Genomic DNA, 13,772 nt, shown 5'->3' with positions numbered 1-13,772 from the left:
AAATGGTGTGGTAAAGAGGAACAAGCACAACATGTAATCCATCATTGATATTCAGGAGTAATTAGTAGTAGTATAGGTGTGTCACTATTATACATCATCAGATTTTGACAGGTGTATGTCCCGCCCCCCTGGCATTTCCCATACCCACCGTATGCCACCTGGTTATGGGGGCGGGACATACACCTGTCAAAATCTGATAATGTATAATAGTGACGCACCTATGCTACTATTAGCTTTACTTTGTTGTGATGGAAAGACTGAAATAACTGATTATCACTTTCATGCTGGATTAACCTATGGTCAAGATTTATTAATGTCACATAAAAAGTAATGCAACTGAATATGTGTAGTTTATAAATATATCTGTAATATACCTCTTTTCCTGTTTCTTCTGATTAGTCTTTATACCTTTCTCCTAAATTTCATTATACAGTAAGTCATAAATCTTCCTACTGTTTTTAAATGACTATTGGGCCAATTGATACTCTCAACAGAAACAACTTTCAGAGGCTAAGAAAAACAAAATAACAGATCAAAATCACCTTTTCCAAAGACTTTTATTACAAAAATGTTGCTAATATCAATGTGCAACTAACATGCAACATGTTACCACTCTCCAGCTCCATGATAAACAAGAATATAAATGCAAACAGTTTTATTTTAATTTATAGGACAGAAGAGAGAACTTACAGTAGCTGAGATAGACAGACAGAAAGACAGATAGATAGATAGATAGATAGATAGATAGATAGATAGATAGATAGATAGATAGATAGATAGATAGATAGATAGATCTTTATTTGTCCCAAGGGGGAATTTTGGCTTTTTACAGAAGCTCCTTAAATAAATGAATAAATACATACATACATACATACATTGATAGGTAAATAAAAATAAATAAATAAACACCTTTACACTCACACTTCGGTCTGAACACACACATAGATTTATATATATATAACATCATATATAGAAAAGTTGGGAAGCTGTGTAAAATGTAAATAAAAACAGAATGCAATGATTTGCAAATCTCATAAAACCATATTTTATTCACAGCAGAACATAGAAAACATCAAATACTGAAGCTGTGACATTTTACCATTTCGTCAAAAATATTAGCCTATTTTGAAATTGATGGCAGGAACATGTCACAAAAATGTTTAATGATTTGATTCCTTATTTAGGAACCAAGTAAAGATATGCAAAAAACAGAAGGCTGATATAGATTTATAAATACTTAAATAAGTATTTCTGCTAAAAAACAAAAACTTCAGTCACCTAATTGAAACTTAATACCTTGGCGTCTGGGTCTTCCGCACTAATTTTACAAAGTCAAGTGTTTTTCCTCAGTTGAGGTAGCCTATGACCCCCTTGTGGTCTTGAAATGGACATGCTATGCTATGTAAATTAAACCGTAGAATAAAATTCATGCAACACAAAAATAAGCAATCTAGAAAGAACATATGCAACTCAGCTTTCAAAGGCACTTTTGATGTTAACAAGTCCAGTAAGTGAGGAATGCTTACTTTATAAATGCAAGCTAAATGTACTCACCTTTCTTCAGAATTTTAATTGCCACTTTAATCCTATTATTATAATAACCTAAGTAGACATGTCCAAAATTTCCAGCCCCCAGTTTCTTGACAACTGTAAACTCTTCTTGTGGTCTTCTCCATGAATCTACTGTATCCTTAGACAAGTCCCATAGTACTGGTTCAGACTAATTCAAAAAAGAAACAGAAAAAGGATCAGGATGTTTCAAGGTGGATAAAAATGGTATATGAAGTCCATTATTTTTGCACTTCTCTGATTTGTGATTTTTATAGCAATTAAAAGAAAGATTTCAGAATTCCAGATGGTATTATCTTTATAACCAGTGCCAAAATAATTCAATATTTGGAGCAACAGAGTGAAGGAGAGGAGAGTGAAAAAAGTTGGATATGAGTCTTAGAGGCTTCTTGAAACAAATGTAGCTTTGATCAGAATGTGATATGTAAGGGACACCTTTACCCTGACTGATAGTTGTTTGATTATGAATGACCCCGGCTCATCACATTGTTTTTTTCTCATGGTAAAAGACAACATCAAAATGGCAGATTTGCCTCAAAGGAGGACAGGCTAAATGTGCTTTTGTTTCTTATAACTACAGTGTGGCCAGTAAATGAAGAACTGTTGATAGATTTCACTTCTAAGTCACTCCTGGCATCCTGATAATTCATTCATAGTGGATCATTTAACACTGAATTTAGGTAAACTGCTTCAGTTTGATTCTCTGCTGGGATATGTTTGATGTGGCATTCATGTTTGTCCAGTGCTCATGGTTCAAAAATAAGCTAGCAAAACAAAATTCAATGTACACGTGTTTGAGTTTGCCCCATTGTTGGACGAGTCTTTCACTGTACTCAGAGTCTTTTAGCTAACTGAAACTATGCCATTAGTAAGAGTGCTACAAGCTTACTTGGTATCATTAACTCCAGTATAAAACATTTACCTAAAAGTCCAAGAGTAGATGATTTCTAATCAGCTTTTGGGTGGCAAGGATGTGTTGATATTAGCACTAAGACCTTATGTGTGCAAAATCTTATGTTGAGATCTCACTTTGTATGCCGTTTACACCTTCTCCATATTGTCAGCATGGTTCTCCTCCCACATCCCAAAAATGTATGTGCATGAGTAATTGGTAATTCCAAATTGGCCCCATTGTTTAAGAGTGAACCTTGCTATTAAGTAAAGTCCCATTAAGGACTGGTTTGTTTGCCCCTGATTCTGCTGAGTCAAGCTCCTGGCCTGAAAAAGTGGGCTTTGGATGTTTGGTTCTGTTATCTTAATCAGCTTCAGTCCATGAACAGTAATACTGTACTGTATAGACACCGACAGAAACTGCAGATACGGTAAAATAACTACAATAACAAGGAAGCATACTGTATGTATGAGTTCATTAACCACAAGAACTACTTGAACTGAAAACCTGCAGCTACTGGCCACTCCTGAATAAGAGCTCTTCTTTTTTATGCTTGACATAATCCACTGTTGGGCCCTGTGACAAAATATTAGAGCTGAGCGCACAAGCCTGAGCAGCTGAGCTGAGGTTTGGTGCTTTGGACACTTTGAACTGAATTATGCTGCTTTTGTGCAACCATATACAGAGCAGCACTGCTTGCAATAAGTAAAACACACTAAATGCTGCATAGTGCTATATTTAAATGTACAGTATAACAAAAGGAATGGCAGATACACTCCAGAAGGTTACTTCTGTGGTACACTCATCTGGGCAATTCTTTTTCATATTGGATATTCCATTTCCAAATTATAGTCATTTCTTAAAATCGCAAGACTAAAGATTATTTTAACAAAGCATGTTAAGTACTATGTAATCTTCTAGTAACTCAGACCTAAACTGTAAAAATGTGTACAGTAATAACAGGAAATTCTCATCTCGTAAGAGCCAAAAAAACAAAAAACACCACTGCAGTGTCTGTTTCTTTGCTGAACATAAAATGCAAAGCTGTTTTGTCTTATTAGCACTGAGGTTTTGTACCACCATTAGCTGAAGCCAGACATTTAACAATTTTTGCCTGTATCAATAACTGCTTTTTTCCATGTAAGCCAATTCACATACTACTCAGGTTTATAACAGTTAACAATCACAAATAGTGAATAAGAAAGGGAATGATAAAAAACTGATCTTTATCATAGATGGTCATATTATATAGCATATTTGACTTGACATATTCATATTTTTCTGATTTTACATTAAATATTCAGACATACATGTAAAATCTAACTCCACATATTCAAAATTTCAACTTAGCAACTCGGAATGTGCATATATGTGTGTGTTCATGTATGTCTGTATATGTTGTGACAGTTGGCCAGCGCACTTGCCTGGCTGGGACAACTTCTTAATGAAAGGACAAGGGAGGAGAACATGCACAGGGCATTATCTCCCTCGAAGTGCTAAATGGCAGCTCCCCTGGGTTGCAGCAGTGCCTCAGATTCCCACAGGGTTCATGGGAGTTGGAGTTCTTCACAGCCCCCGTGGGTTCCGTGGGTGCCGCCTGGGGGTGCTGCAGGGACTGCGGAGCCCTACTTTGTCGGGCTTCTGCTTCACCCAAAAGTGATTGCAGACCATGCTAATGGGCCACTGGAAGTACTACTGAGTGTAGGGCAAAAGAAGCCCGCAGCCACTGCTCCAGGAATAAGAGTTGGGAGTGAGAAAACGAAGCTTGCTGGAGGAGGAGTGAAGAAGGACAGAGAGAAAAAGAGAAGAAGAGACAGAGATGGGGAAAGAAAAAGCATTCATTTGTGCTCTGAACTGTGTAATATGCTGGGCTGTGAGAAACACTGTTTGGGAAGTGTTTCACATGAATAAAAGCTGTACATTATGCTGTGCAAAACTTGTGTCCATTTCTGTTTGTGTCAAGTGTCACACATGCACGCATAGGGAGCCGCGGAAAGACCCGATGAGCCGCATATCACATCGGGCCAGAGGATCGAGGCAAGGCACTAACCTTTCTTTCTTTTGTTCCCATAGAAAGACAGATTCAACACCACCATAAAATCCCAGATGCCTGGAAAGCAACGCTAGCCACTTCCGCATTCCATCCCTTCCTGGTTCCGTCACGATGACGTCATTCCTCCCACACACCACCGCGGTTCCATTTCAGCATGCCCTTCAATTTCCGGTCCCTCCTTATTTAAGTTCCCCCCTGCAACTGTGACTGTGTGATGTGATGACCTCTTGTCAGAGCATAACGACTGTACACAAGCTCAATATTTATTGTTGTTTTATTTCCTTACAGTATATGGGGCCGGAAACCCCAAACCTTTATCTGTCTTTGTTCCTTTATTATAGTGGTGTAGCCGGCAGGATACAACTGTCCGAAAAATGTGGGAAGGACAGGACCTAAATACTGTTTTGACTAATCTGGCGACCCAGCTTTAAAACCTGCAAGTGGAGCTGACCGCCATGAAACAGGAGCTGGCGGAGACCAAGACCCGGCTCGCGGCAGATGAAGTAGCCAGGCCGGAGCCCACTCGGCCTCATCCTCCTCCATTTGTGCCTCTCAGCGAAACAGACAACATCGAAGCCTACCTGTCGACATTCGAGAGGACGGCCACGCAAAATCTGTGGCCGCGCACGGAGTGGGCCTCTATCATAGCACCGTATCTGAAGGGAATCGCGGAGAAGGCCTGTCACAACCTCCCAGTCGAGGAAGCCATCCAGTATGACCTCCTAAAGGCTGAGATCCTGAGCCTCTACGGCGTCACGTTGGACCAGCAGGCAAGTGAGTGGAGGCACTGACGATACGACCCCAATCTCCCGGCCCGAGCCCAGGGTTTTGAATTCTGGGGCAAAATGAGGCGGTGGCTGAGGCCTGACATCAATCAGGGTCGACAGATAGTAGAGCAAGTGGCCTGTGAAGGCTTTATTAATGCCATGCCAGATGTTCTCGCCCAGCAGGTATGGCGGCATCCGTTTCAGGATATGAAAAGCCTGTTGAATGTACTGGAGGGTCAGCTGGCGGTGAACTGAGTCGGGGGGCCAGAGAGGTTTGCTCGCTGTGGCCGACAGGGGCATGTCGCTGTCCCTGAGCCCCACCGCCGTACGCCAGAGGCTCCCGCTAAACCAAGAGAGAGACTCCCAGCTTTGCCCCGCTGTTTCAAGTGTGGTGAAGTCGGGCACACCCTGCCTGCCTGTCTACAGAATGTGTAATTGACGGACTGCACCTTGGTCAAAGGAGAAAGGTATTGTGCTTTGTTTAATCCCCTGGCTGTCCCAAACACGGGAGTGGTTTTGGTTAATGGGCACTCAGTGCGGGCACTTTTCAACTCCGGGAGAAACATTACCATTGTTGCTCGCTGATTTGTTCTACCGCGACAGTGGTTGCCCCAGCACGTAAGGGTAACGTGTGTACATGGTAAGACCCAGTCATATAGGTCCGTGAGCTGCTACATAACCTGGAGGGGTACCCTGAGGCGCCTATTAGTGGCGATGTTACCCGATCCCCCCTTTTCAGTTATTCTAGGACAAGACTGGTATGAAAGTGAATGCGGTAAAACTAGCGCCACTCCCGCCGCCGACTCGGGTTTCACTATGGGCGGGCAGGGCACCGTTCCTGCGGCTCCCACGCCGTGCAGTGCGGCAGCTAACGATGACGTTGGGATCTGGGGGGACGTATTTTTCTTAACGGACCTCGACCCGAAAGTACAACCTGGACCGGTTGTTGTCAACCCCCCGGCTTCCATAGATCCTTTGAACCAGGCCGAGTTTCAATTTAAGTCCACCCTAGCGTCATTTAAAAGAGAGTAATGGAATGACAACTCTCTAAAGTTCGCCCGGAATGCTATTGTGACAGTAGACGGCAATCCGCCAGATGCTCCCATGCCACCCGGGTTCTACTTCGTCCTCAACAATGATCTGTTGTATCGAGTCGTGGATCATGAAGGCGAGGCGCGGAAGTTGCTGCTAGTCCCATGGACCTACCGGCAGGAGGTCTGTGAGCTGCCTCACACCCACCTCCTAGGCGCCCACCTCGGGGCCGAGAAAACGCTGGAGAGGATAAAACTCCGATTTTATTGGCCAGGGATTAAAGAGGAGGTCCGGCGTTTCTGTCAGTCGTGCCCCGACTGTCAGTTGCGTCAGACACCCCGGCGGGACCGTGCTCATCTCGTCCCGATTCCCCTCATAGATATACCCTTTGAAAGGATCGGTGTCGATCTAGTAGGACCCCTGGTGCCTTCGACACGTGGCCATAAATATATCTTGGTCATGGTGGATTACACGACTCGATTCCTAGAGGTGGTTCCATTGCGCTCTGCTACCACAAAAAATGTTGCACGGGAATTGGTAGCCCTATTTTCATGAGTGGGTATACCCAAAGAAGTCCTCACGGACCAGGGTACCCCCTTTACTTCGGATACGTTCAGGGAGGTTGCCAAGTTACTCCATATTAAGCATCTGAAAACCTCAGTTTATCAACCCCAGATGGACGGGTTGGTTGAGCGGTTCAACCAAACGCTCAAACAGATGCTCCGCAAGGTAGTCAATGTGGACGGTAGGAACTGGGACCAGCTTTTACCCCTTGTGCTTTTTGCCTATCGGGAAGTGCCCCAAGCCTCCACGGGGTTTTCCCCTTTTGAACTCTTATATGCAAGCCTCGGGGCATTTTGGACATTCTCAAAGAAGGATGGGAAGGGGAGGCGCACCCTCCACCAATATTTTGGAGTACATCGCGCAACTGCGTGAAAGAATGGAAAAACTTTGGCCCCTTCTAAAAGAGCACATGTCGAGGGCCCAAACCGCGCAGGCGCGCAACTACAACCGTAACACCACCCTCCGATCCCTTCACCTGGGGGATCGTGTGATGGTGCTTGTGCCTACCTCCCACTCCAAACTGCTAGCCCATTGGCAGGGCCCGTACGAGATAAAGGAAAGAAAGGGGCTCGTTGACTATTTAGTGAGACAGCCAAATTGTCGACCGAGCGACAGGGTATACCACGTAAACTTGCTGAAACCGTGGAGGGACTGGGAAGACAGCCCTCTCGCGACCAACACCCTCTTCCTTTTCTCACGAAAAACGACCCTTAATCTTGGTCCTAATTTGACGGCCCCTCCAAAGACAGGAGCTGGAGTCTGCGATCCTGTCCGTCCCGGAGGTAGTCAGTGAGACTCCTGGGCGCACCTCGCGGATTGAGCACGACATTGTGACAGACCCTGGGCTGGTGGTCAGGGAATGCCCCTATTGCCTCCCGGAGGCAAAACGGGCCAAGGTGGAGCTGGAGGTGCAAAAAATGCTCGATATGGACATTATCGAAGAAAGCCACAGCCCCTGGTCCAGTCCCATCGTACTCGTTTCTAAGCCTGACGGCTCGTGGAGATTCTGTAACGACTTTAGACGTCTTAATCAGGTCTCCAAATTTGATGCCTACCCTATGCCCCGAGTAGATGAGCTCACTGACCGCTTGGGTACGGCTCATTACCTGACTACTTTTGACTTGACTAAAGGGTACTGGCAAGTTCCCTTAAAGGCATCTGCTAAAGAAAAAAACGCCTTCAGCACCCCTAGTGGGCATTGGCAATATAAGGTCCTCCCATTTGGTCTGCACGGAGCCCCCGCGACCTTCCAGCATCTGGTGGACAGAGTGCTAAGGGCCCACCAGTCCTATTGTGCTGCCTACCTGGATAAAGTTGTCATCTATTCCAGCACCTGGGAGGAACATATCTTGCACGTTTACGCCGTCCTCTTAACACTAGTGAAGGCCAGCCTTCGTATCAATCCCCGCAAATGCTATTTTGGGTTTCATGAGGCCAAATATTTAGGCTACCTAGTGGGCGGGGGACTGGTGAAACCACAATGCTCTAAAATCAAAGACATCCTGGAATGGCCCCGTCCGATAACCAAGAAACAGGTGCAAGCCTTCCTGGGGTTAGCGCGTTACTACCGCCGGTTTGTACCCCGTTTTTCCGAGAGAGCCGCACTCTTGACGAACTTAATGAGGAAGAAGGCCCCGGTATATGTGGCATGGGACCACCTAACGGAACAGGCATTCAGGGACCTAAAGACGGCCTTGACCACGGCACCGATACTAAGAACCCTTGACTTTTCTCTCCCATTTATCCTCCAGACCGATTCTTCGGACACAGGTCTGGGTGCCGTGTTGAGCCAGAGCATCAACAGTGCCGAACACCCCGTGTGTTGTTACCTGAGCCAGAAACTGCTGGACCGGGAGACCAGATATACTGTGGTGGTAAGAGAAGCCTTGGCGATCAAGTGGGCGGTGACACACCTGAGGTACTACCTGTTGGGATGGGAGTTCACTCTAGTGACCGACCATGCCGCCCTCCAATGGATGGCTGTGCACAAGGAGTCAAATCCCCGAGTCACCAGGATGATTTTTGGACCTACAGCCATACAAGTTTACCATCACTTATCATCGCGGCAACTTGCAGGCCAATGCTGACGCTCTCTCCCGGGTCTATGACCTCTTGGTTCGGGCCACCCGACCCAATGGGTCTGGGCTGAAGGGGGTGGGGGGTCCTGTCACACACGCGCGCGCATAGGGAGCCGTGGAAAGACCCGACGAGCCGTGTATCACATTGGGCCAGAGGATCGAGGTGAGGCACTAACCTTTCTTTCTTTTGTTCCCATAGAAAGACAGATTCAATGCTGCCATAAAATCCCGGACGCCTGGAAAGCAACGCTAGCCACTTCTGCATTCCATCCCTTCCTGGTTCCGTCATGGTGACGTTATTCCTCCCACACACCACCGCGGTTCCCTTTGAGCATGCCCTTCAATTTCTGGTCCCTCCTTATTTAAGTTCCCCGCTGCAACTGTGACTGTGTGATGTGATGACTTCTTGTCAGAGCATAACGACTGTATACAAGCTCAATATTTTTTGTTGCTTTATTTCCTTACAGTATACGGGGCTGGAAACCCCAAACCTTTATCTGTCTTTGTTCCTTCATTACACAGGATTGGGGGCTGGTGCGCCCCCCCTGCAGGCCACAATGTAAATATATACCGTAGATCCCGGAATACAGGCCGACCCGGTATATTAGCCGAACCCCTTCTCTACCTACTAAATTACATGTATTTGCCGATGACCGGTATTTAAGCCGACCCCCTTCTCCAAGCAAAATTTTCTAAATTTCCTTAAAAGTGTCTCTTCGGGTATATTTATAATGTTTATCGGCGAGAATTTGAGACTGCCGGCATTTTTGATATATAATATAATGTGCATAATTTACCAAAACACCAAGAATTTTTCTAATGTACTAAACAAAAAGTTATGAAAAGTGCCTAGCCTACTTCGATTAAGCTAGGAGCATGGCGCCACGCATGGTCGCAGCGGCTCAGGGCTCTCCTTTTCAGTGCACTTTTTTGTTGTTTTTGTACTTTTTTGTCCTTGTTTGTGCACGATTGGTTCGGCGAACATCCGCTACACCATTCAGAACCTAATAGACATCGGTGTCCAGAGCCAGACATCTTTTTCGAGTGTTTTTCATCACACGCACAACATCCCAGACAACATAGCTTAACCAGCGGGCTCTCCGTGGATTGTTGTCGGGTCTAGGAGACGACACAGACGGAGGAGGGAAAGAAAGCGGAAGCGGGGCCGCAGATCCGGCGTTATGCTAAAGCTAAAAAACAACCATACAAGCCCTATACAGAACTTTTTTCTGCACTGAAGGAGCTGCTTTTAATCTCATTGTAGATGTGTATAGTGATAATAAAAGGCATTCTATTCTAGAAACAATTTCATACTGTACTCACCATTTAATTTGACATCTTTGGGCTGCAGGAAGGGAGGAGATATTTCCACACAATGTCCATCTTACTTTTACCTTCTCTTCCTTCCTTAGCAATTATGTGTCTTGCTTGCATGGTCTTAATGAATTATATATATAGGTAAATCACTGCAATGACGGAAATTACATCCACAAACACATGTATCTGGGCTCCGACTGACACTACTAACGCTCTCAGTTGTTTGTTTACAATCGCGCAAGCAAATACACGTGACCGCATCCGTTTCGTAACGCAAGATAATGATCGTAAATCAAAACAAAAAATTTCATTTTAAACTTCCCGATAATTTATTATAAATTTTATTAATAAAATCAACAACTAAAACACTTTTTTGAATAAATTCTTTATTTAATTTAAAGTACCGGCATGCAAAGTTACTTCTTCATCTGAAAGATGGCTCTGTGGTTTTGTCATTATTTACTTCCGTATTCATCGGCAAAACCAGCATTGCGCTGGAAATCTTGAATCTGAAACGATACTCGTTGTATAAACCGACCCCCAAACTCCAAGCCAAAAATCTAGGACGAAATTCTCGGCTTATATAACGGGATCTACGGTATATGCCGTTGTCTAGCCTGTAGAGGTCTGTGTGTCCCTTCATGAATATATACCTCCCCAGACCATCACAGACCACCAAACCAGTCATACTGAACGATGTCACAGGCCGCATAATGTTCTCCATGGCTTCTCCACACCCTTTCACGTCTGTCACCTTTGCTCAGGGTGAACCTGCTCTCATCTGTGAAAAGCACAGGGTGCCAGTGGTGGACCTGCCAATTCTGGTATTCTATGGCAAATGCCAATAGAGCTCCATGGTGAGCACAGGGCGGTGAGCACAGGGCCCACTAGAGGACGTCAGAAAATCTGTTTCTGATTGTTTGGTCAGAGACATTCACACCAGTGGCCTACTGATGGTCATTTTGTAGGGCTCTGGAAGTGCTCATCCTATTCCTCCTTGCCCAAAGAAGCAGATACCGGTTCTGCTGATGGGTTAAGGACCTTCTATGAGGGGCCCTGTCCAGCTCTCCTAGAGTAACTGCCTGTCTCCTGGAATGTCCTCCATGCCTTTGTGCTGGGAGACACAGCCAACCTTCTGGCAATTATACATTATCCACCACTTATCTGAGGTCAGTTCGCAGGGGCAGCAGCCTAAGCAGGGAAGCCCAGACCTCCCTCTTCCCGGCCACTTCCTCTAGCTCCTCTGCAAATAGCAGAGACGAGATTCTGAGGTCACCGAACAAGACTAAATAAGAAACAATTAGATTCATCTTGTTAATAAAGTAAAATTATGTCAGAGCAAAACTAGGAAGTCCATAACAATCTAAGTACAAAAGAAATAATAACTAAACAATAATGAATTTTCACAAATGTAAAGTCTTCAGTCCAGTCTAGGGGGTCTGCCGGATGATGTGCAGGATATAGCCAACCTCCCCCTGGGCCTCTGAGTCATTTCTACGTATAATTTTGCTGGACAGTGTTGTCACAGACCTATTGTAGACTTGACTGTGCTAGTCTGTTTTGTTGTGTATAAACGAGGCATAGTGTTTGCAACTGCAATCTTAAATCATTCTCCTTCTTCTCATGGGGCTGATGAAAGAAATCTTAGTCAAGGGCAGATGGGAAGGTTTAAAAAAAAAAAAAAGGTGTCAGGGTTATAAGTCACCATTCTAAATGGAGAATGGGGTGTTAGCAATGGAATGTTGTCAAAAAAAATATTGCATGTGTGTAGGAAGACAATGAAGGTGCCATGATGATGTCACCGTCATAATGAGAAAAAAATTCTGTAAACACAAAAGGTATGGAAATGAGTTTTTGGGAGTTCAATCATTCAAGCTACAACATTACCCGAGGCAATATTAAAATGGACAGTAGCATTTTAAGGCATAACCATGAAGGAAAGACTAACCAAATGTTCTGCAGATAGAATGAGCTTGCAGAGATAAGAAAAGAGTCTAAAACTAGTGTATAATCAAAAGAGTTAATTAAAAAGAACATAAAATACTTTTTCTCACTCTGAGTGATCCCAACAATGTTTTGGCTCAGTAGACCTGCCATACCTGCAGAAATGGTTAGACTGGTAAATTTATAACAAGTCTACATAGGTAGAGTATTATATGCTCTTTAAATACTGCTGTGGGGTGAGTGTTCCAGTACTTAAGTCTTGCTTTGTGTTTGGATTTCTGTTTAACAAGACAGACCTTGTTAGTGTAGGGGTGTCTCTTTTAAGGAAGCTATTCTAAACCTGAAATCCCCAAAGATTCAAACTTCACATGTCAGAGGCTATCTTGGGTATTCAAAGAGTAACAGAATAATTAAGCCACCAACGAAGGAAGTTCGGAAATTGCTAACATATCCATGTCCAAAAATTGAGAAACAGATGTATCTCAGCTTAAGAAATCCTGATTTTCTAAAAAAACAATGATGTATAAAATGAATGTCTCACTGTGTTAGGTTGTTTCACCTCAAGTTTTCAATAGGTAGGAACATTTAATTAGAAATCTCATTAGAAAATGTTTGCAGAAAGATTTCACTATACAAAATGTTTTGCAATCAAGTATTCAATATCTAACTGTTCTATCTTCATTGACTGCTTAAAACCAGCTACATTCCTCTGCAGTGGTTTTGCAGGACTAAAGGAACAAAATGTTCTCTGATTAGTAGTTTCTATTGCTTTAACCTTTCTCTTTCACAGTTCTCCATTGCCCTGGTTCATATCTTGCAAAGCCAACAAATAATAGTCACTTTGACCAACTAGTAATAGAAGCTGGGCGCTGAGTGTGACAAAAAGAACTAACACTTTTTCTGGTTAATCCAGAGAGGCTGATGATTGCAGCCCCTCATGAGACTGCCAAATGATTCTGATAAAGCAACCTCTGCAAACTCAACTGCTATCTTAATATTGCAGCTCTGGTCTTCAAATGGGGCCTCTAGAAAGTTTAATTCTGTTTAATTGTTACCCTAACAAGGTAGCAAAGTACCACAGAATTCCAGACCTTCAAGCATTCAGTCATATTTTGGCTTCTACCTTTTGGTTACATACCCACAAAGAGAACTCTTTTTGCCAGGTTTCTGTCTTTCAGGATGTCACAAGTTGCACTAGAAACCATCACCAACCTATCAAGTACTACTTTGTCATCTGATTCTTACAAGAAAGCTCTGGCTATCTGATAAGAACATTCACTTTTCTGATTAATTTTGGGCCAAGTACAAGGTTGCAGGCACAGAACCCTTTGTAGCAACAATACACATTAATCTACAGAGAGATGGATACACATGTGGCTTTTCAACAGAACATTCTACTGCCTTATACCTGAATTATTACAAAGGGCTTATGGGACTGTCAAATTAGCTGTGATATTTTTGTTTCAGATATGTAAGCAAATTACATGACTCATTTATTTTTTTAGTTTTTACTAATTCCTAATTATCAGATATAGAAAGTTTTAAATATATTCCAT

General features: G+C 43.6%; 1 protein-coding gene across 1 annotated transcript in view; it reads right to left on the bottom strand.

Moving 5' to 3' along the window:
- Positions 1-13,772, bottom strand: part of LOC120515188 (protein-tyrosine kinase 6-like) — an 80,381-nt gene that overhangs the window by 21,347 nt on the left and 45,262 nt on the right. Inside the window, exon 4 of the mRNA XM_039735939.1 lies at positions 1,555-1,720. Coding sequence (XP_039591873.1) covers positions 1,555-1,720 — 166 coding nt within the window. The remainder of the gene's footprint in view (positions 1-1,554; positions 1,721-13,772) is intronic.

This window comes from Polypterus senegalus, chromosome 14, assembly GCF_016835505.1.
Source record: "Polypterus senegalus isolate Bchr_013 chromosome 14, ASM1683550v1, whole genome shotgun sequence".
Taxonomy (NCBI): domain Eukaryota; kingdom Metazoa; phylum Chordata; class Cladistia; order Polypteriformes; family Polypteridae; genus Polypterus; species Polypterus senegalus.
This window is presented reverse-complemented; position numbering and strand designations above follow the sequence as displayed.